Source organism: Ochlerotatus camptorhynchus, unplaced genomic scaffold (genome assembly GCF_037179485.1).
Source record: "Ochlerotatus camptorhynchus isolate MF236.1 unplaced genomic scaffold, CSIRO-AGI_Acam_v1.1 ptg000010l, whole genome shotgun sequence".
In the NCBI taxonomy this organism is placed as follows: Eukaryota; Metazoa; Arthropoda; class Insecta; order Diptera; family Culicidae; genus Ochlerotatus; species Ochlerotatus camptorhynchus.
Window position 1 is genome coordinate 3111830 of NW_027040502.1, and position 23590 is coordinate 3135419.

The window sequence follows — 23590 nt, forward strand, 5'->3', positions numbered from 1 at the left end:
ACATTTAATATATTTGTTACATTTAGCTTGAATGCCCTCAATGTGATCTTTAAAAGTTAATTTTTGGTCAAGTATTAATCCAAGATATTTCACTTGGTTTGACCAGGAAATTGGAACTCCGTTCATAGTGACTATGTGACTACTACTAGGTTTCAAAAAGGAAGCTCTAGGCTTATGTGGAAATATTATAAGTTGAGTTTTGGAAGCGTTGGGAGAAATCTTCCATTTTTGTAAATAAGAAGAGAAAATATCTCAACTTTTCTGCAGTCTGCTGCAAATAACACGAAGACTTCTTCCTTTAGCGGAAATGCCTGTGTCATCAGCGAACAAAGATTTGTGGCATTCCTGAGGCAAATCAGGGAGGTCCGAAGTGAAAATGTTATACAATATAGGCCCAAGAATGCTACCCTGAGGAACTCCTGCTCTAACAGGTAGTCGATTAGATTTGGAATTTTGATAATTTACCTGCAGAGTTCTGTCAGTTAAATAGTTTTGAACTAATTTTATAATATAAAGTGGAAAATTAAACTTTTTCAATTTAGCAATCAAACCTTCATGCCAAACACTGTCGAATGCTTTTTCTATGTCTAGAAGAGCAACTCCAGTTGAGTGGCCTTCCGATTTGTTTGAACGAATTAAATTGGTAACTCTTAAGAGTTGATGAGTAGTTGAATGCCCATGGTGAAATCCAAACTGCTCATCTGCAAAAATTGAGTTCGTATTGATGTGAAGCATCATTCTATTCAAAATTATCTTTTCAAAAAGTTAACTTATTGAAGAAAGCAAACTTATTGAGCGGTAGCTAGAAGCTTCAGCTGGATTTTTATCCGGCTTCAAAATTGGAACAACTTTTGCATTTTTCCATTTATCAGGAAAGTATGCCAAATGGAAACATCTGTTAAATAATTTTACCAGGAAAGACAAGGTACTCTCTGGGAGTTTTTTGATGAGGATATAGAAAATTCCATCATCACCTGGAGCTTTCATATTTTGAATTTTTTTAGTTATAGACCTTACTTCGTCCAAATCAGTCCCCCAGGAATCATCAAAAATATTTTCCCGAGAGAAAATATTCCGAAAATCCCGAGCAACCTGATTCTCAATAGGACTAGTAAGACCCAAACTGAAATTGTGGGAACTCTCGAATTGCTTAGCAAGTTTCTGAGCTTTTTCCAAATTTGTGATCAAAATTTTACCACCTTCTTTAAGCGCTGGAATAGGCTTTTGAGGTTTTTTCAAAATTTTTGTGAGTTTCCAAAAGGGTTTGGAACTCGGGTCTAATTTAGAAATATTATTTTCAAAAGTTTTGTTCCTCAGGGCAGAGAATCGCTTTTTAATTTGTTTTTGCAAATCCCGCCAGATAACTTTCATGGCAGGATCGCGTGTTCTTTGAAATTGTCTCCTACGGACATTTTTAAGACGGATCAAGAGCTGAAGATCATCGTCTATTATAATTGAATCGAATTTAACCTCGCATTTTGGTACTGAGGCAGCTCTTGCTTCAACTATAGAAGTAGTCAGAGATTCAAGAGCATAATTAATTTCATCTTTGGTTTGCAAAGGAATGTTTGGATCGAAGCTATATTCCATTAATGTTCGATATTGCTCCCAATCAGCCCTATGGTAATTGAAAGTAAAGCTGTTGGGATTAGAAATTATTTCTTGGGATATTTCAAAAGTTACTGGAAGGTGATCAGAACCGAAGTCACATCAGCATTGGCTACAAAGTTGACATGAATCAGTTAAGACCAAATCAATAGTGGAGGGATTTCTTGCAGAAGAAAAGCATGTTGGGCTGTTTGGATATTGAATAGTGTAATAACCTGCAGAACAATCATCAAACAGAATATTACCATTGGAATTGCTTTGAGCATTATTCCATGAGCGGTGTTTTGCATTAAAATCACCAATAATGAAGAATTTAGAGCTATGACGGGTAAGTTTCTGGAGGTCACCCTTGAGAAAATTCTTGTGCTGGCCTACGCATTGGAATGGCAAATAGGCAGCTATAAACGTAAGTTGTCCAAATTTTGTTTCAACAGAAACTCCCAAAGTTTCAAAAACTTTGGTTTCAAATGAAGAAAGAATTTTATGCTTGATTCGTCTATGAATAATGATGGCAACGCCACCACAGGGTCCATCAAGACGATCATTTCTATAAATCAAGTAATTTGCGTCCTTCTTAACCTTATGGGCAGGTTTAAGGAACGTTTCAGTTATAACGGCAATATGCACGTTATGAACTCTCAAAAAATTAAATAGCTCGTCTTCATTATCTTTAAGAGATCGAGCATTCCAATTTAAAATGTTTAATGCTTTAAAATCCATTACTGAATTTTAAAGTCATGACAATATTATTAGCAAATTTTACTCCAGTTTGAATAGCATCAAACATGGAGTTAGATTTAAGCATATCAGAAATCATGTCAATTAATGAATTCTGTAAAAATTCCATTTTAGGAGCAGTAATGCTTCCTAAGTCAAAATTGTCAAAATTTCCGTTAGAACGTTGGTTAGTATTTTGATTTCTACCCGCTGCAATAGCAGCATAGGTAGCTCCATTAACTCGCTGAACATTGTTAGCAGCGAGGGGAGTAGGTACAGATGAAACATTTGAAGCAGGGGTGATATTTGTACCTACGGGTACGAATGTAGAATTTGTTCCTCGCTGACCGTTGTTAACAGCAGAGGAATTTGTACCTGGTCGGAAACGTGGAGCGTTTCCTACCTGTCGGTTAGAACGAGATTGTAGGATCGCTTTGCGAGTCTTACATTCCCAAAAATTGGATTTGTGGTTTTCACCACAATTTGAACATTTAAATTTCTTAGGATCTTCCTTCACAGGACAGTCGTCCTTTGCGTGAGAGGAATCACCACAATTCATGCATTTAGCTGGCATGTAGCAATTTTTAGTTCCGTGACCCCATCCCTGGCACTTACGGCACTGAGTGAGGTTTTGGAAATTTCCTCCAGTCTTCCTGAAGTGTTCCCACTTCACTCGGACATGGAGCATAAGGCTAGCTTTTTCTAAGGCCTTAAGGTTGTTAAGTTCACTAGACTTGAAGTGAACTAAATAAAAATCATTAGAAATCCCGTTGCGTGAATCGCCAGGACGGGATTTCATTTTCATTTTGATTACTTGGAGTGGCACAACTCCAAGTAATTTTGCCAGTTCATCTTTGATCTGAACCAGGGATTCACCACTGGGCAGTCCTTTCATGACAACCTTGAACACACGTTCAGTTTTGGTGTCGTAAGTAAAAAATTTGTGCTTCTTCTCAGTAAGATACTTGAGAAGACATTTAAATTCGTCCAAGGTTTCAGCCAATACACGGCATTCACCCCGACGTCCAATTTGTAGTGAAAACTTAACTTTCACGAAATTCAAAAGTTCCATGCGAAGAGCATGGAAATCGGTAGTGGTTATCACAATAGGGGGAATCTTTTCCTTCTTGGCATTAAGCCGGGAAAGTTTACTAGAATTTTTCTTGGATGATGGATCATTCTCATCATCCGTGAGCAAATCAAATTGATTACTCAAATTAATTTCTTCAGAAGGGGGGTCAAGAGTTTGCCCCTTTCTTTTGCGTTTAGGCGCCATGGCGGCAGTATTTTTTTTTTATCCAAATCGACTTCCAAGCAGATTACTATAAGAATCTGAAGGATCGAAGAGGAATTTTCCAAATCGATATCCAAGAAGGATTACCTCGGGTAGGGTCCAAACAAGGATCGAAGAGGAATAAGAGGAGTTGAACAAGGTAGAAAATTTTTCCAGGTTGAGCACTGAAAAGTGCTGTTTAAATTTGTTGTAGCTTTAGGTAGTAGTAACACTTCCTTAAGCAAAAAGCAAATAGATCCGCACGGCAAGAGAGCACGATGCGGACTGACGATTAGCCTTAGTGTTTATCATTGAACGGTGTAAGTCAAACGTAAGTTTAGGGTCCAGCATTACACCTAGGTCGCTTACTTGTTCTACTCTTTCTAGTACAAATCCATCAATTGAGTAATCGAATACGATTGGCGTTCTTGTGCGATTAAATGTCATGACCACACATTTTGATATACTGACGGAAAGCTTGTTTAAGCGGCACCAATCAACAAATTGGTCTAACATTGCTTGGAGCTGACGGCAATCCTCGACGTTCTTGACAACAATGTATAGTTTGAGATCATCGGCGTATATGAGCACACAACCACTCGGCAAGAGGAGCGTCACATCGTTGAAGAAGATTGTGAACAGCAATGGTCCTAAATTGCTGCCCTGGGGAACACCGGAGGTTGCAGCAAATGGTGATGAAGTGCACGAACCCAGCTTGACACGAAGTGTTCTGTTGGAAAGATATGATTTCAGCCAATCAACCAAACCATCCGAAATTCCCAGGCGAGACATTTTCCGAACAAGAATACCATGATCGATCCAACGATTTGGTCTTGTTGACGTTGATGGTGAGACCCGCCGCAGAGGAGCGTTCGGCTAGGTCATTGAGCTTACTCTGCATATCAGAGCGCCGTTGTGCTAGTAGAGCAACATCATCAGCCAAATCGAAGTCGTTGAGATGCTCCATGGTGATAGGCTGCTAAAGCAGCCCACGGTTCGGTACACGGTCAATTGCACCTACCATTATCTCGTCGATTACGATGAGCAACAGTAGCGGTGATAGTATACATCCTTGTCTCACACCAGCGACTACCCGGATAGGGTCAGACAAGGCTCCGTTATGCAGAACTCTGCACGTGAAAGCCTCATACTGCGCTTCGATGAGGTTGACGATTTTATCCGGGACTTCCTTGCGTCTCAGGGCGCCCCACAGATTCTCGTGATTGAGACGGTCGAAAGCTTTTTCGTAGTCAATGAATACCAAATAAAGGGACTCTTGGAATTCATTGACCTGCTCCAGGATGATGCGGAGCGTGACAATATGGTCCACACAAGATCTTCCGGCACGGAATCCTGCCTGCTGCCGTCGGAGAGTCGCGTCGATCTTCTCCTGTATCCGATTCAGGATAACTTTGCACAGAACTTTGAGAACAATACACAGTAATATGATGCCTCGCCAATTGTCGCACACAGTCAGATCCCCCTTCTTTGGGACCTTCATTAAGATGCCCTGCATCCAGTCGGCCGGAAAAGTCGCGGTGTCCCAGATATTACAGAATAGTTGATGCAACATTTGTGCCGATAGCATGGGGTCAGCTTTGAGCATCTCTGCTGATATGCGATCGACCCCTGGAGCCTTGTTGGATTTCATGCTTCGGATAGCTGATTCAATCTCCTGCAGTGATGGGGCCTCGGAATTGACGCGAGTGATGCGCCGCACCCTAGGCGGATCATGCCGAGATGTTGATGGCTGGTTGGCCGTCGAAACTTGAAGAAGTTGTTCGAAGTGCTCAAACCAGCGTTTCAGCTGGTCAGTGGGGTCGGTAAGCAATTGTCCAGTCGTGTCCTTCACTGGCATCCTCGGGTTCATCCTTGCTCCACTCAGGCGTCGTGAGATATCGTAGAGGAGGCGTATATCGCCAGTGTTTACGGCTTTCTCCCCTTCGTCGGCCAGGGAGTTCACCCACGCTCGCTTGTCCCGTCTGCAAGAGCGCTTGACTTCCTTCTCTAGAGCCGAGTACCGTTGACGGGCTTCGTTCTTGGCTCCTCTGGTTCTCGCCCGCTCTATCGCGGCTTTTGCTTCTCTACGCTCCTCAATCTTCCGCCAGGTTTCATCTGTGATCCACTCTTTCCTCTGGGTGCGCAGGTCACCCAAGTTGTTCTCGCTTGTTTCTATAAAGGCATTCTTGATGGCCGTCCATTGTTCTTCTACGCTGCCACCTTCTGGAACGTCCGCAGCTCGAGTCTCAAGTTCATGAACAAAAGACCTTTTTACCGCTGGATCTTCAAGTCGGCGTGTGTTGAACCGCCGCCCGAGTCTCTCCTCCCGTCGCTGGATCCGCGCCATGCGTAGGCGGATTTCACCGATTAGAAGGTGATGGTCAGACGCGATGTCGGCGCTGCGTTTATTCCGGACATCAAGAAGGCTCCGTCTCCATTTTCGGCTGATGCAGATGTGGTTGATCTGATTCTCGGTATGTCCATCACGGGAAACCCACGTGACTTTGTGCACTGGCCGATGGGGGAAGAGCGAGCCCCCGATCACCATGTCGTTATTGCCACAAAATTCTGCAAACAGCTCACCGTTCTCGCTCATTTAATTATCCTCTCATTAACATGCTCCCACTTGATGAGCGCAGCACTTGCCTAGACGCTAAGTAGGAGACCAACTCCACGATGGCGGGAAGCGCTAAAAGTCATTGCCGTTAAATCAGTTCGATGTCTTTCTCTGTTGGTTTCTGTAACAATTGTAAAGGTTTCAGAGACAGTAGGTGGTTGGCCTAAGGTCTCCTATCCGCCGTGATGGGGCTGCCATCTTAGGTGTAGCTTCCGGGGAAGAGCATTTCTTATTCAGCCGCTGGATGCCAGTCAGACGCTGTTTGAGCCGCACCTTCATGGTGAACAGACGCTCGGGTTGGCGAAGCATTTCCTCTATCACCGTGCTATGGTTACCGCGCCAGTGTTCGCGTCGCACCTCCTCACTCTGCTATTGTCTAATTGACAACATTGCCCAGGCTACGCCAACCAGCTGTGTCCATGTTTCAGCTGGCAGTCTTTTGTGATCATATGACTCGTGGAGGCGTGAGGTAGGAACTTGTGAGGACCGGAGCTAGGTATATCGCTCCTTCCAGATTGTCACTCACCATTTTGTAGCCCAGATTGGGATACTTGGGAGTAAAAGAGGTAGTATCTCTGATCGAATCGGAAGGTAATCGGAGATCGCCTTTTGAACGCCGGAACGAAGGTCAAGAATTGTTTTAGCGGCCTTTCTGAGGAATCCCAAGTTCTTTCTCATCCACTTTAATCCAACCCGTGGAAGAGGCAGGACTGTGAAGTTTATTTGTATAGTTTCGCGGTGTGTTTGTAGATGTATTTAAAATGTAAGAAGTGTCTTTAAGTTCAGTGTAATTAATTGTTCGCTAATTTCTTTGATTAGGTGTAGTTACTGTTAATTTAGTTTAGTAGGCTGGTGCGGTACTGTGTGCGATTTAAGTTTCAACAAAAAGGTAAATGATTTGCTATGCGGTTTTGCAACAATGCGCTCATCCAGTTGTACAGCCGTTTGACGGCTTTTTGTCTCTAGTTTCGTCCCACCTCCCGCTCGACATACCGCGCCCCCCGTTATTACCACTACCCTGACCCCACGCGTCGGCATTAAGGCACCTAACTTCGGCCGGAGTTAGAAGGAAGCTGCGCCGTCAATATCACGCTCCAGGTGAGCATTTTTCCCACCCACCGGGATATCACCACGAAAAACAGTTGGTGAATTAACGAATCAAGACTCGCACCCAATTTGGTGAATCTTTTGTATTCCGTGCAGCGAGCGTCGCAGGGGCGACAGATGATGGTGAGGAGCAGTCGGTAAAGCAGAAGCGTCAGTAGAACCGTACAATGTCCGCATGCATGCATTAAATCTGGATGAAGCGCCAGTTATAAATAGCCATTTAGAAATCCGCACAGTTAGGTAGGGAATTAGAGAGAGAGAGAGTAAGAGAAGAATGAGGGCTCCCGGATAAAAATGTTTAGGTAATCAAATTTTCGTTCTATTAGTTTTTTTTCTCATCATCCCACTGCGACCTAGCAAGAAGTACAGTCGACTTGTTTCGCGCTCCGGTATTTCGGAAGTTTTCGCGGTATTCGGTTGGTATAAATTATTAGTTTTTTCTCCCTTAGTGATTACTGGCATAGTACCCGGCTAAACAATTATCTGAAAGTGAGTTTTTCTGAGAAGAAAGTGTGGTTTTCAGCGTCATCGGAAAGAAAATTGTTCACTTGCATTTGGATATTCGCAAACCAATTTGCGCTTCATCGGTGCGTGATCACGCATACCTGCACACAGATTATCGTCATCGAGTGTCAGCATCTGCCTCCGCATTTATACCGGTCATCCATCATCGTGTGTCCAGCTGAGTGCCGAGCCTCATACAAGCACACCACTACAAAGATCCTCGGACACGCGCATCGAAGATCACCCACGCTGCGCGTCGCTCCGCTGCTGCTGTGTAATCACTCGGTGGTAGTAGTATAGCAGATAAGTTTTTTTTCCTGTTTCTTTCTCTCGCCCATCAGTTAAATTTAATTTTGTGTTTCTGTGTTTGTAGTTTTTTTCTGTTTATTGTGTCTGTGTGGTTTTAAGCATCGTTTCAGTGGTAGAGCGTTTAGCACTCCCACTAGTACGGCAAAATGGACGTCTTGTCAGAAGACGATATGGACATTTTGTCGGAAGATGACACCAGTTTGCCACTCGATGGCAAGAAAAGACGAAAACGTCCTGTCATTCATGGTTCGTCTCAGAAAAGCCCCCGATCGCGAGCCTATCCAGATGACTCGACTGGGCCATGGGTTGTCTAATTTCAGCCCAAAAACAAACCTTTGAACTTGATGCAAATTACCACTGATCTGACGAAGCGATACTCGGCCGTGACCGAAATCACGAAGGTTAGGCATAATAAACTTCGTGTTGTCGTTTCTAACCTGAAGCAGGCTAACGAGATTGCTGCCTCCCAGCTCTTTACGATTGAGTACAGGGTTTACATTCCAGCTCGTGATGTGGAGATCGAAGGTGTGGTCACCGAAGCGAGTCTGACCCCCGAGATCTTGGAGAACCCCTTGCTCCCCCCGGTGAAGATACTGGATGTCCAAAAACTGGGCTCAGTATCTGTCAGCGAGGGTAAAAAGAGTTTTACCTTCACAGACTCGTTTCGCGTGACCTTTTCTGGTTCAGCTCTTCCTCAGTACATCGAGTTGGGAAAACTTCGGCTACCTGTGCGCTTGTTTGTTCCTCGGGTCATGATCTGCCAAAACTGCAAACAGTTGGGACATACGGCCTCTCACTGTGGCAGCAAGGCACGCTGTTCCAAATGCGGGGAGAAGCACGAGGATGGCGCCTGCACAGTCACGGCACCAAAATGCGTGTACTGCAAAGGATCTCCTCCTCATGGTCTCTCGTCGTGTCCGGTGTACAAACAACGCGGGGAGAAACTAGAGCGCTCTCTTAAAGAACGTTCCAGGCGGTCTTTTGCAGAAATGCTTAAGACAGCCAAGCCATCGACCAACGAAACAAATCCCTTCGCTCTTTTGTCAGATGACGAGTCTGGCTCTGACTTGGCTGAGGAGGGAGTTTCTTTCAGTTTTCCGGAAGGTTCTGCCCAGAAACGAAAACGCATCCGTTCGCGGAAAGTTGCAGATCAAGAACCCCAAATCAGCTTGCCCAAATCAAGGAGTGGTGGAAAAAAGGAGACTTCTACTCCTCCTAGATTCCGCAGAATTGATTATACCCAGGATTTTCCACCTCTCCCGGGGACATCCAAAACCCCCGATACCCCAATTTTCAGAACACAAGCCCCTTCTTCATCTGGGTTGTTCTCATTTGATAACATTGTGGACAGTATCCTCAATTACCTCGATATTTCTGATCCTCTGAAAAGCATTGTTCTGGCAATGCTTCCTACTGTGAAAACCTTCTTGAAGCAGTTGACATTGAAGTGGCCCCTCCTTGCAGCAATCATCTCCTTCGATGGATAATTTTCCAAACGAGGTCGGAGATTTGATCACTGTTCTACAGTGGAATTGTCGAAGTCTTATTCCTAAGATAGAATCGTTTAAGTTTTTGGTTCACAATAATGATTGTGATGCATTTGCTCTGTGTGAAACTTGGCTCTCTTCAGATATCGATCTTCCTTTTCATGATTTTAACATTATTCGACTGGATCGTGAGGATTCGCGTGGAGGAGGAGTACTTTTGGGGATCAAAAAGTGCCATTCCTTCTATAGAGTGAATCTTCCACAATTTCCAGGTATTGAAGTTGTCGCATGTCAGGCTATTATTAAAGGTAAGAGCCTTTGTATTGCTTCTGTTTATATTCCTCTTAGAGCCGTTGTTAATCGAAAACAACTTTCAGATATCTGTTCGGTACTTCCTGCTCCACGGTTGATTATGGGAGATTTGAATTCCCACGGTACAGGCTGGGGGGAACTGTATGATGACAACCGTTCTACTTTGATATATGACCTCTGTGACAGCTTTAATATGACAATTCTTAACAATGGAGAAGTAACACGTTTGGCTGGCCCATCCTCGAATGAAAGTAGATTAGACCTCACACTTTTCTCTAACTCATTATCGTTGGATTGCACGTGGAATGTGATCCAAGATCCCCACGGTAGTGATCACTTGCCGATCAAAGTTTCAGTTGCCAGTGGGTTCAATCCGTCGGAACCCGTTAACAACGTTCAAGACCGCGATAGATGAAGCCGTGTCGTCGGTAGAAGAGCTTCCACCGTTGGAGGAATATAACTTCCTCTCCAATCTGATCTTGGACAGCGCGCTTCGAGCTCAAACTCGGCCGGTTCCAGGAACGTTTTTTCGTAGGAAACCTCCTTCTCCTTGGTGGGACCAGCAATGCACTGAGGTTTATCGTAAAAAGTCTGACGCGTTTAAGCTTTTCCGGAAACGTGGAACACCCGTACATTTAGAAGCGTACTCGGCTCTTGAACGCGAAATCAAGAGCCTCATCAAAACCAAGAAACGCGGGTACTGGCGGCAATTCGTGGACGGATTATCGCACGAAATGTCGATGAATACGCTTTGGAATGCGGCGCGAAGGATGCGTAACCGGTCTTCAAACAACGAGAGCGAGGAGTACTCGGATCGTTGGATTCTCAAGTTCGCGCGAAAAGTATGTCCTGATTCTGTGCCGGCACAGATGATTCCTCGCGAAACGACGAATTCTGTAGACGAGATCAGCCAGCCTTTTTCAATGCTGGAGCTCTCACTCGCGCTCCTTTCGTGTCGCAATTCGGCTCCGGGGGCTGATAGGATCAAGTTCGACTTGTTGAAGAACCTCCCAGACGTCGCTAAGAGGCGCATGTTGAACTTGTTTTGTCAGTTCCTGGAGCTTAATATTGTTCCGGATGATTGGAGGCGGGTGAGAGTTATTGCCATTAAAAAGCCTGGAAAACCCGCGTCAGATCATAACTCGTATCGTCCCATTGCGATGTTATCGTGCATTCGAAAATTGTTGGATCCTTTTTTGCTTGGACAAATGGGTTGAGTTGAACCACCTACTCTCAGATACTCAATTTGGTTTCCGTAGGGGCAAGGGAACGAACGACAGTCTCGCGTTGCTTTCCCCAAAAATTCAGTTGGCTTTTGCTAAAAAAGAGCAAATGGCTTCTGTATTCTTGGATATTAAGGGGGCTTTTGATAAAGTATCGGTTGAAGTCCTTTCAGACAAACTCCACGCGTGTGGCCTTTCTCCATTTATTAATAACTTTTTGTACAATTTGCTTTCAGAGAAACATATGAGCTTTTCTCATGGAAACTATACAGCTTCTCGATTTAGCTACATGGGTCTCCCCCAGGGCTCATGTTTTTAGCCCCCTTTTGTATAATTTCTACGTCAGAGAAATTGACAATTGTCTTAGTAACAATTGCACGTTGAGAAAACTTGCAGATGACGGCGTAGTGTCTATCACAGGACCCAGAGAGGCCGACCTGCAAGGACCCTTACAGGATACCTTAGACTATTTGTCTACTTGGGCTATTCAGCTAGGTATTGAATTCTCCACGGAGAAAACTGAGTTGGTCGTTTTTTCTAGGAAGCATAGCCCAGCACAACCAAAGCTTCAACTTTTGGGTAAACCGATCACTCATTCTATGTCCTTCAAATATCTTGGGGTCTGGTTCGATTCAAAATGCACCTGGAGATCCCACATTGAGTATCTGAAGCGGAAATGCCAACAAAGGATCAACTTTCTCCGTACAATTACCGGAACGTGGTGGGGAGCCCATCCGCAAGATCTTCTAACGTTGTACCGGACTAACCACTATCGGATCGGTTTTCGGAATTGTCCCACAGGCTCCTCACCCGAAATTATGAACCCACTGGTGATTGCAAACTTTGAGAAGCTTCTTGAGCTAAACCCTCAAACTCGTTTTATGACATTGTACTACGTGTACATAACACAGAATGTCAGCCCTTCACAGCATAATCCCCATCGTGTATGCTTCTCCGACTTCGGCAATTCAGTTAGTTTTGATTTATCTATGACGCGGGAGATTCGTGGTATCCCAGAACATCATTGTTCCATGATTGTTCCGTCAATTTACGCTGCAAAGTTTGGCCAAGTTGATTCCGCAAGATCGTTCTTCACAGATGGATCAATAGAGTCGTCCGCTGGTTTTGGTATTTTTAACGAATTTCATAGCGCCTCTCGAATGCTTCAAGCTCCTTGTTCCGTATATGTTGCTGAACTGGCGGCAATACACTATACGCTAGAAACGATCGCCTCACTTGCACCAGATCACTATTTTATTTTTACGGATAGTCTCAGTTCTGTCGAGGCTATTCGCTCCATGAGGCCGGTAAAGCACTCCTCGTATTTTCTCATGAAAATACGAGAGCATCTAAGTGCTTTATCTTTAAGATCTTTTGTCATCACCTTTGCATGGGTCCCATCTCATTGCTCGATTCCGGGCAATGAGAAGGCGGACTCGCTTGCAAAGGTGATCGCTATGGAAGGCGATATTTACGATTGACAAATCGCCTCCGACGAATTTTTCTTCATTTATCGTCAACAGTCACTCGCCAGATGGCAAAATAAATTGAGTGAAGGGATGTTGGGACGATGGTTACATTCAAGCATCCCTAAGGTGTCGAAGTGTCCTTGGTTCAAAGGTTTGGAGGACTTCATTCGTGTGATGTCTCGCCTCATGTCCAATCACTATTCACTAAGCGCTCACTTGTTCCGTGTTGGGCTGGGGGACAGTAATCTCTGTGAATGTGGACAAGGTTACCAGGACGCAGATCACATTATTTGGTCATGTGCTGAGCACCGTGGAGTCAGATCCGAGTTGTACGATTCCCTTCGGGCTCGAGGTAGACAACCTAATGTTCCAGTTCGGGATATTTTGGCTAGACGCGATCTGGAGTTTATGTAACTCAATATAATCAATATAATCTAATGTTTCGGTACCTAAGAACAAAGATAGTAAGATACTATTATTAACATTTCTTGATAACTTTTGTTTTGGAAGCATTCACTGGCAAAAAATTAGTGTTCGACCATTGATAAATATGGTACAAATCAGAATTTATAAATTCAGACATAACTGACATAGGTACGCCTTCCAAGGCTAAGTAAAGTTGTACATCATCAGCGAACATATGAATCTTACAGTGCTTTAAAACGGATGGTAGATCATTGATGAAACAAGAAAACAACAGAGGATCCCAAATTAAACCTTGAAGTACGCCAGACATAATAGGAATCTGTTTGGAGTACGTACCATTCACAAAAACAGCTTGCGTTCGCTTTGAAAGGTATGAATGAATCAAACTAACAGCTGAACGAGCAAACGAAAATTGAGAAGATAACTTTTTTAAAAGCTTGGTGTGTGACACTCTATCGAATGCTTTTGAGAAATCGATAAGTAATAAAAAAGCTACACCTTTCTTATCAATGACCGAATGAATATCATCGTGCACTTTCAGAAAGGCAGAAGTTGTACTGTGCCCACTGCGAAAACCAGATTGAAACTGGTGCATGAGATTGTATCTTTCAATATGGCTTTGGATTTGGTTTTTTAATATTCTTTCAAATACCTTCGATAAGGCACATAAAATACTTATTGGCCCTTAATTAGACAAATTAACATTTCTTTCTTTCTTTTTGATCGGAATTACTTTGGACGATTTCCAAGCTTGTGGAAATTTGAAAGAGGATATAATCAGGTTAAATATATGGCATAAAATTGAACAAATATTGGGAAATAAAAGCTTTATAAATTTTAATAGAATTTCATCTAACCCAACTGCGTTAGATTTTATGGAATTTACGGCTATAATAATGTCATTATCAGAATTTGGTGAGAACTGAAAACCATGTTCATTTTCTAATGGAATAGGGGGTAATTCATGGTCAATAGTAAAATTGAAACTGAAATATTCATTGATTTCATCGTGACTATTATCAAACTGTTGGATTTGTTGTAGATTTTTACCCACGTTAATATATTTCAGTTTTTTTCCATAAGTATTTGCTGGAATTCGTGGAAGTAAGATTTACAGATATGTACTCAACTTTTGCTGTATTAATTAAATGAGTAACTCTGTTCCGAAGACGCTTAAATTGGTGGTGATCAGAAGGAGTTCTATCAGAAATTCATATTCGATAAGCAATGTTTCTCTCTAGAATTGTACGAGCAATTTCATCGCTAAACCAAGGGTTTTTTTAAAGGCTTTGAAACACGAACTGGAACAAAATTATTGAACAGGTTAAGTAAATGTTCGTTTAAAAAATTTACAGTCAAATCAGCATCAGTTATACTGAAAATAAGATTCCAGTTGATCCTATCAAAAGCTGCCATAAGAGACGACATGTTCAAATTACAATAGTCACGGAATGTACGGATTGATTCATCATCAGTTCGGCTAATTTTTATAGATGAATAATAAGATAAGATATCATGTTTCGAAAATCCAGGTGCATAGACTTGGTTCAAATTTTCAACCAATTCTGGGTTTTTTTGTTAAAAACAAATCAATTAACGAACTGCCTCCTGAAAAAAAGTAAGTGTTCATTGTATTTATGCACTTTAAGCCCTAAAAATCTAGACAACTTTTGAATCTTTCAGATCGGCTATCAGTTGTGTTAAAGTTAGTGTTGAAATCGCCCAATAGTAATACATTTTGATACTGCAATGATAGATCAGATAATTTATCAAATAGGATTTCAGAGCAGTCTGTCCTAGGAGGGTTATAACAAACTCCCAGTAGAAACTTGGCAGTATTATGCATTATCTCTAAAAACATGAATTCAGTGCGAGACATGTTACCAGTTCCTACGAATATCTCAGAAGCAGAGAGTAATTTACTTTTCATAAAACTTCTGTAATATACACATACGCCTCCACCACGGCTGTAATTGCGATCATTTCTAACAATGTTGTAACCATCAATTGCTATAAGGGAATCAGGTATATCTGCCGTAAGCCAAGTTTCGCTCAAATAAATAATATCAATTTTGCTGTTATTAAAGCACTCTTTGAATTCATTAAACTTACTTAATTGACGCGCACAAAGACTTTGGATATTAATATGACACACATTTAAATTAATTGACCTGAGAGCACAGTTCATCACAACACGAGAAATTCAACTATTTGCAGGAGCATTGTTGGAATCACTACCCAACATCAAGAGAAACCAAAGGAAGTGAAATCCAGCACGAATGCGTCATACAGCCAAACTCACAGGAATCAACAATTAAATAGAGTAATGAGTAAGCATTCGAATAACATTTCATTGATATCGTCAACATCTCAATCCATTGATTACTATGAAGTGGTTCAAGTGAAGAAAAGTATAAACCACGGAAACATCAGTAGCAACAGTAGCAACAACAATAACAGCACAGCATCAGCAGCAGTATCCGCAGCAACCAGGAACCAGATCAAGCAGCAACAGTGATAACAGCAACAATTCCCCCCATCCCCTTTTGACTTTAAGGAAGGAAGAAGAGACGGATATACATAGGAATGGAATCAAGGAAATGTTTTGGAAGGAGAAACAAAAGCTACAAAATGGTGAGTTGACAACCTGGAAGGAGCGGAATACCTAGCCCTGGTCCTCACAAGTTCCTACTTCACGCCTCCTCGAGTCATATGATAACAAAAGACTACCAGCTGAAACATGGACACAGCTGGTTGGCGTACCCTGGGCAATGTTGCCAGTCCGGCAATAGCAAAGTGAAGAGGTGCGACGCGAACACTGGCGCGGTAACCATAGTACGGTGATAGAGGAAATGCTTCACCAAACCTGAGCGTCTGCTCACCATGGAGGTGCGGCTCAAAACGGCGTCTGTTCTCCATGTTAGGAGCGGCTGATCACCGTCCTAGTGCCAGCGTGGGACTCTAAACAGAGCTGTGCACGATGGTCCCCCGGCGAGACAGGGGGTTGGGGCAGGCCCAACAAGCCGCCCTGGAAAAAAACAAAGTTGCAAATACCGAAGAAAGAAATACGGATCGGAATAATCGGCACAGACCTATTCGACGAAATAAGGACTACGATTGGAAACTCGGAACATGGAACTGCAAATCGCTCGGCTTCCCGGGTTGCGATAGGTTAATCTATGACGAACTTCAACCACGCAACTTCGAAGTCGTAGCACTGCAGGTACTTTGCTGGACGGGACAAAAGGTATGGAAAAGCGGGCATCGAGCGGCTACTTTCTACCAGAGCTGTGGCACCACCAACGAGCTGGGAACCGGCTTTGTAGTGCTGGGTAAGATGCGCCAACGCGTGATTGGTTGGCAGCCGATCAACGCGAGGATGTGCAAGTTGAGGATTAAGGGCCGTTTCTTCAACTACAGCATCATCAACGTTCACTGCCCACACGAAGGGAGACCCGACGACGAGAAAGAAGCGTTCTATGCGCAGCTGGAGCAGGTGTACGACGGCTGTTCGCAACGGGACGTCAAAATCGTCATCGGCGACATGAACGCTCAGGTAGGACGGGAGGCAATGTATAGACCGGCAATCGGGCCAAACAGCCTGCATGCCGTATTGAACGACAACGCCCAACGATGCGTGAACTTTGCAGCCTCCCGGGGTATGGTAGTTCGAAGTACCTTTTTCCCCCGCAAGGATATCCACAAAGCCACCTGGAGATCACCTGACCAACACACAGAAAACCAAATCGATCACGTTCTAATCGACGGGAAATTCTTCTCCGACATTATCAACGTCCGCACGTACCGCAGTGCGAACATAGATTCGGACCACTACCTAGTTGCAGTATGCATGCGCTCAAAACTCTCGACGGTGCATAACACACGTCGAAGTCGAACGCCACGACCCAACATTGAGCAACTACGGGACACCGGAGTTGCCCAGGACTACGCGCAGCAGCTGGAAGTTGCACTACCCACGGAAGAGCAGCTTGGCGCAGCTTCTCTTGAAGATGGCTGGAGGGACATCCGTTCAGCCATAGGTAGTACTGCTGCAGCGGCACTAGGTACTGCAATCCCGGACCGAAGAAATGACTGGTTTGACGGCGAATGCAAACTGTTAGTAGAGGAGAAGAATGCAGCCCGGGCGAGAATGCTGCAACACCGCACGAGATTGAATGTGGAGCGATACAGACAAGCGCGGAACAGACAAAACTCGGTTTTCCGAAGGAAGAAGCGTCAGCAGGAAGATCGAGATCGCGAGGCGATGGAAAATCTGTACCGCGTAAACGACACACGGAAGTTCTACGAGAAGCTAAATAGTTCGCGCAAAGGCTACGTGCCGCAAGCCGATATGTGCAAGGACTTGGACGGTAACCTTCTTACGAACGAGTGTGAGGTGATTGAGAGGTGGAAGCAGTACTATGACGAGCACCTCAACGGTGAAGCAGCAGAAAACGAAGGTGGCACGGCAACAGACCTTGGAGCACGCGCAGAAGACGACAGGCTACCGGCCCCTGATCTTCAAGAAGTTGAGGAGGAGATCGGTCGGCTGAAGAACAACAAAGCAACTGGTGTAGATCAACTACCAAGTGAGCTATTGAAATACGGTGGTGAAGCACTGGCTAGAGCGCTGCACTGGGTAATTGCCAAGATTTGGGAGGAGGAGATATTACCGGAGGAGTGGATGGAAGGTGTCGTATGCCCAATCTACAAAAAGGGCGACAAGTTGGATTGCTGCAACTACCGCGCGATCACACTGCTGAGCGCCGCCTACAAGGTACTCTCCCAAATTCTATGCCGCCGTCTGTCACCATATGCAAGAGAGTTCGTGGGGCAATACCAGGCGGGATTCATGGGTGCCCGCGCTACCACGGACCAAATTTTCGCGATTCGGCAGGTTCTGCAGAAATGCCGCGAATACAACGTGCCCACACATCATTTGTTCGTCGATTTCAAATCCGCATACGACACAATCGATCGAGATCCGCTATGGCAGATTATGCACGAGTACGGATTTCCGGATAAACTGACGCGATTGGTCAAGGCGACGATGGATCGAGTGACGTGCGTTGTTCGAGTATCGGGGACACTCTCGAGTCCCTTTGAATCTCGAAGGGGGTTACGGCAGGGTGATGGACTTTCGTGTCTGCTGTTCAACATCGCGTTAGAAGGTGTGATCAGAAGAGCTGGGATAGACACGAGTGGCACGATATTCAGGAAGTCTATCCAGCTCCTTGGTTTCGCCGATGACATTGACATTATGGCACGGAACTTTGAGATGATGGCGGAAACGTACATCAGACTGAAGGCTGAAGCTAGACGGATTGGACTTGCCATCAACGCATCAAAGACAAAATATGTGAAAGCAAGAGGTTCTAGGGAAGACAATGTTAGCCTTCCACCCCGAGTTCAGATTGACGGTGACGAAATCGAGGTGGTCGATGAGTTCGTGTATTTGGGCTCACTGGTGACCGCCGAAAATGATACCAGCAGAGAAATTCAAAGACGCATTATGGCAGGGAATCGTGCCTACTTTGGACTCCGGAGGACGCTCCGGTCGAATAAAATTCGCCGCCGCACGAAGTTGACTGTCTACAAGACGCTGATTAGACCGGTGGTCCTTTACGGCCACGAGACCTGGACTATGCTCGTGGAGGACCAACGCGCCCTTGGTGTTTTCGAACGGAAGGTGTTGCGTACCATCTACGGTGGAGTGCAGATGGATGACGGAACGTGGAGGAGGCGAATGAACCACGAATTGCACCAGCTGCTGGGAGAACCATCCATCGTCCACATTGCAAAAATTGGGCGACTACGGTGGGCTGGGCACGTCGTAAGAATGCCGCACGACTACCCAGTGAAAATGGTTCTAGAAAGCGACTCAACAGGAACAAGAAGAAGAGGCGCGCAGCGGGCAAGGTGGATCGACCAAGTAGAAGGTGACCTGCGGACCCTTCGCAGACTACGAGGCTGGCGAACTGTGGCCATGGATCGAGTAGAGTGGAGACGACTTCTTCGGACAGCAGAGGACAACAAGGCCTTAGCCTGATTGGTAAGGTAAGTAACAAAAGCTTTGAAGGAAAGGTATAACTTTTAGGATAGTTCGGACAGATCCTCCAATGAACGTACCAAAACTGCCTCAGCATCCACCGCAGGCTTGACGAATACACATCCATCCTTGGTAAATACGGCATGCAATTTTCCCGAACGTCGCAGACTGATAGCTTTACCCTTGATTTTCCGAGCTTCTTCTGGTAGATTTTCATTGAGGTAGATTCGTCTATCAGCTTTGAACCCAACTTGAATCAATGATAGGTTGCGCACAGAGAAATACCGACGAAAAAAGTCATCTCGAGCCAGCTTGAAAGCAAATTGCAGTGCTACTGGAGGAGTAGTACCGATAACGATTTGTCCTCTGGCCAAACGTTTAGCGTAGATCAATGGCATGTTTTGTTCACCATATCCAAGAGCGACCGCAATCCTTCTTGAGATCTCATTCACGTCCTCGTTTGCAGCGTATGGAATACCAGCTAGCAGCAGATCGTTACACTTTTCAACAGCTCGGATTCGGTCGTAGTTCTGCCGGACATCAGCGCGCATTTTGGTAACTGATGAAGAGAGCCTGTTGATTTCACTGGTGCACTCCGACTTGAATAGCTGAACATCTTCACGTAGCATCGAAATTTCCACTTGCAGATCCTTCTTGCACGAATCAATTTTCGCGTTGGTGTTCTCGAACATGTCCTGCATACGGGCTAGAAGATCATTAAAGTTTTCTACTTGATCTTCAGTTTTGTCCAGGTCCTCTCGCGATCGTTTGTGCACATTTCCGTCATTGCCTTTCCCCAGGGGAAGGGAAGAGTTTGTTTTGCCTTTCACCATAATAAAATTGGTTTGTTTTGCTGACGTGATTAACAGAAAGGCTAGATGAACACGTTGTGAGTTCCAACTATACGAACACGAACGACGGATGAACCAAACCCGAGAAACGAATAACAGCAATGGCTACCGGTCGATAGAATCCAATCACAAATTTCGCCAAAAATTGATCGTTTAAAGGTGGTGTTGTGGCTAATCCAGAGCGTAGAATTCCATATGTTGATCTTCAGTGGTAATTGATAAAGCAGCTTACAGTCCAAAAAACTGTGTCGAGTTGAAAAATAGATAAAATCTTCACAAGAACCACCAGCACAGCTCGATCACTCACTACTCTCGCTCATCCCTTCAGAAACCTGTCTTCATCAAAGTTGTAGCTGATAAAAATTCATATATGAGCAGCTTTTCCGTAAATTATTATGGCGAAGTGCTAGGACTTTTAAACATGAAGTTCACTTTTCTCATAAAAATTATAAACTTCAAAGGGCCAATGCAGTATGAGTTTGCATTTGCAATGAACTCAAATTTTGGGAGAATAATCAGAACCTGATATAAAATAAATTGAGCCTAGTTGCACAAAATCGATATTTTGAAGCACCCTTATCGGTACTCGAAATCTGGAAATTTCCAAGTTTATTTCCAGCGCTTCTTTAACTGCAGCAAATGCATAACAAACAATGAATGCGTCAAATGATAAGCTCATTTGCATTGGCTCGCCGTCAGCCTTTAACATTAATGGCATTATTTGCTTCGCTCGTGATAGAAGCCTTGCCAATTATCTTCACCGGTGATGCCAATACTGAGAATGGAATGTTTGTTGACTCAACGTATCGTTGAATTATAATAATATTAGTTGAAAAGGCCGATCGGAGGATTAAACATTTCGGAGGCTTCAATTACGTGATGCACCCCAGTGTGCGTCCGACTTTTGCGAATTAGTTGTGGCAAAATGCAAAATGCATGTGAAAATACGGAGTGATGACGGTGCGAAAATTAATGTATAGCGCCTTTGCCACTTTGCTTTAATGAATTGTGGGTTTTGATACTAATGACGGAAAATGGCGCTTGTTGAGGTTTTGGTGCGATTGGAGCTTGGAAATGAGGATTTTCCGATTGCCAAGAGCATTTATGTCCGTCAAATGATTGAACTAACCCGGGTCGAAGCATGCGTTTCTTTCCACATTCAGTATCACCGCTTATCATGAGCATAAGCATTTATTAATTTAAAATCTAACATCCAATATCGTGTCCCCGATTTACGACCAAATGGTTCACCGCTTCCCCTCTAGGTCCTCGGCACGGTCTTATCGATGTGGATCACATTGACCGACTGGATGCCCATGTTCGGCGTGACAAAGTTGGCCAACCGGTCCACTCCGGTGCGGGCCAGCCGATCGAACGGATAGCCCATCGCCTTCTTGTCCGGATAGAGCCGATCGCGCACCCCGCAGTACGAGGCGGCATCGTTACAGGTGCCAACCAGATCCTGAACGACACGATCTTCCTCGTAGTCAGACACCATTATGAAGAGATCGGCCGGGAAGCCTTCCGGCAGTCCCTTCGGAACGAGCATATGCGCCGGCCAACCACAACCGCAAAAGTTGAAGGCTTCCTCCTCGGGAGTTGCCGTCTCCGGGCGGTTAGTGTCCAGGTTGCGGAAGGTCCTCTCGAACGGGATGGTAACGGTGGATTCGTTCGAACGACGCCGGATGCGGTTCGATCCTGGACGAACTGCGGGGGAAGAGAAAGGGTAGTTTAGGAAGTTGGAATGGAGAAATCAATCGTTAGAACTTACGTGCCACCAGGAATTTGTCCATCTCGATCATGAACAGCCGCTGATCCCGGAATAGCATTGGTTGGCCACGTTCGTCGTTCTTCGGTGCCATGAAGATTCGCACGAATCCCATCCGCTGTGCGTCCGACGCATTCTCGATCTCGATGATGTACATGTACGGGGCGTGCTGGAGGTGGGTGAACCTGATGGGGGGTAGACGGGGGAAAATGCACTTTTGAGTAAATTAAAAGTTTCGTTGGAAAGGGTAGTTCTCGGATAGGATCTGAAGAGCAATTTGAGCGATTTTCGCTTGGAGGACAATGACTGCTGCGGATGTCTTTAGGAATTGACTGGTGGATGATTCGAACAGGACGTGCTGCTATAGAAATCGATTGATGTATGCCTTAACATGTCCTTCATAGTTTGTCATGTCCTCTGAATTTACCCCGCCCTAGTAACGTTTCTGGTTTTATAAGGGCTCTGTTGATCATGATTTGGACTTGTAGAATGCTATAAAACCTCGATAAAACCCGCGAAGTTGTTTGGGAGGGGAGGAGGCAAATTTTTGTATCAACCAAAACACTCACGTGACAAATAACATAAGAATTCAGAAATAAGATAGGGTAGAGAATTAATTCGGCCTAAGGGCCCATTTTGGGCCTATCAAGCAGAAAACTTGCATCTCTTTTTCATTTGCATGCATTCCGGGTGCCGAGCGAACATGATGAAGAAGATGGCTTTATCACAGAGCCCCGTCTCGGAACGAGTGAATTGTTGAACGACATGGTCTACGATTCAAAATTGGTTTCTGTAATGATAAGTATCACGATTTTCATCGAAATGTAAGTATTATTGACAATAATCATTACAATCAACTCGTATTTACATTGAAATACATAAATAAATGGGCAGGGACGGTCCAACAGTGCACCCGATTGAAGTGAGGCAAGTGAAGCGAGGGGAGAGTGGAAATGCCAACTTCCTGTTGATAACATTTCGTGGATACAGGGTGGGCTCTTCTCCCCACTCATTGGGGCATCTTCCTGTTTGGGGGCTTGTCTTTTTGACCAATTGGCTGATCAACTTGCTGGAAGGAGATTCTCTTGTTCCGTAGATGCGTATAGGCGACTTTGCCTATCGATCTACTCAATCCGTTTTTGGCCCTTCATACAGCGACATGTTTAGGACAATCAGAGGTTATTAAGCTTGATCAAGACAAACAGAGAAGAGAGCCCACTGCTGTCGGACTTAGTTTCCGTGCTACAATGGGTGGTAAACCACTATCATGCATCATCAAGCAGAAAACATCAAATAAATCCATGATTTTGGCGTTAACTCGTAAATTATGCGTTTGGTACGATATTTAGTTAAAATCCTACCGAACTAAATCAATAAGAATGAATGTTTGCACCCGATATTCTCAAATACAAATGAAGCGCTCCAACCGAATCGATCTTTATCTTCATCCGAAGTGAATTCATTGACGTTTCAATGGCGTTTCAATGCGTTACGCCGAGTTAAGAATCCGTAAGCCGAGTTTGGCGTCAAGAGGCAGTGTTAGACTTTTAACAATATTTCAACAATTTGTTTCTCCTTATCAAATCTTACGGTTCATACGGAAAGGTAAATAAATATGGAAGCTATCAGTAATAATAACATTTTGTTTGGTGCTAAACTACGATAGATTAAGGGGGGTGTACACTTTGATTTTTCAACAAATGGCTTAAAATGTTCCTTGGGATGTATACTTTAATTTAGAAAAGACTCCAAATCCGCCAGAATATTCCTTACCGCTTTACGAAACGATTTCCTAAAACATGTACCGGCGCGCTGAGAGAGCAATTTTATCTTTAAACGCGTTTATCTCGAAACGGGGTTTTTCAAACTG

At 44.3% G+C, this 23590-nt stretch overlaps 2 protein-coding genes across 2 annotated transcripts in view; one reads left to right on the top strand and one right to left on the bottom strand.

The window, feature by feature from the left end:
* The window catches only part of TkR86C (Tachykinin-like receptor at 86C), a 471986-nt gene that overhangs the window by 158905 nt on the left and 289491 nt on the right, over positions 1–23590 (top strand). The gene's annotated exons all lie outside the window — the stretch shown is intronic.
* Positions 21214–23590, bottom strand: part of PPO2 (Prophenoloxidase 2) — a 52524-nt gene continuing 50147 nt past the window's right edge. The window contains exons 4-5 of the mRNA XM_065220262.1: positions 21724–21905; positions 21214–21659 (exon numbers count right to left, since the gene is read on the bottom strand). Of these exons, the coding sequence (XP_065076334.1) occupies positions 21214–21659; positions 21724–21905 (628 nt within the window). The remainder of the gene's footprint in view (positions 21660–21723; positions 21906–23590) is intronic.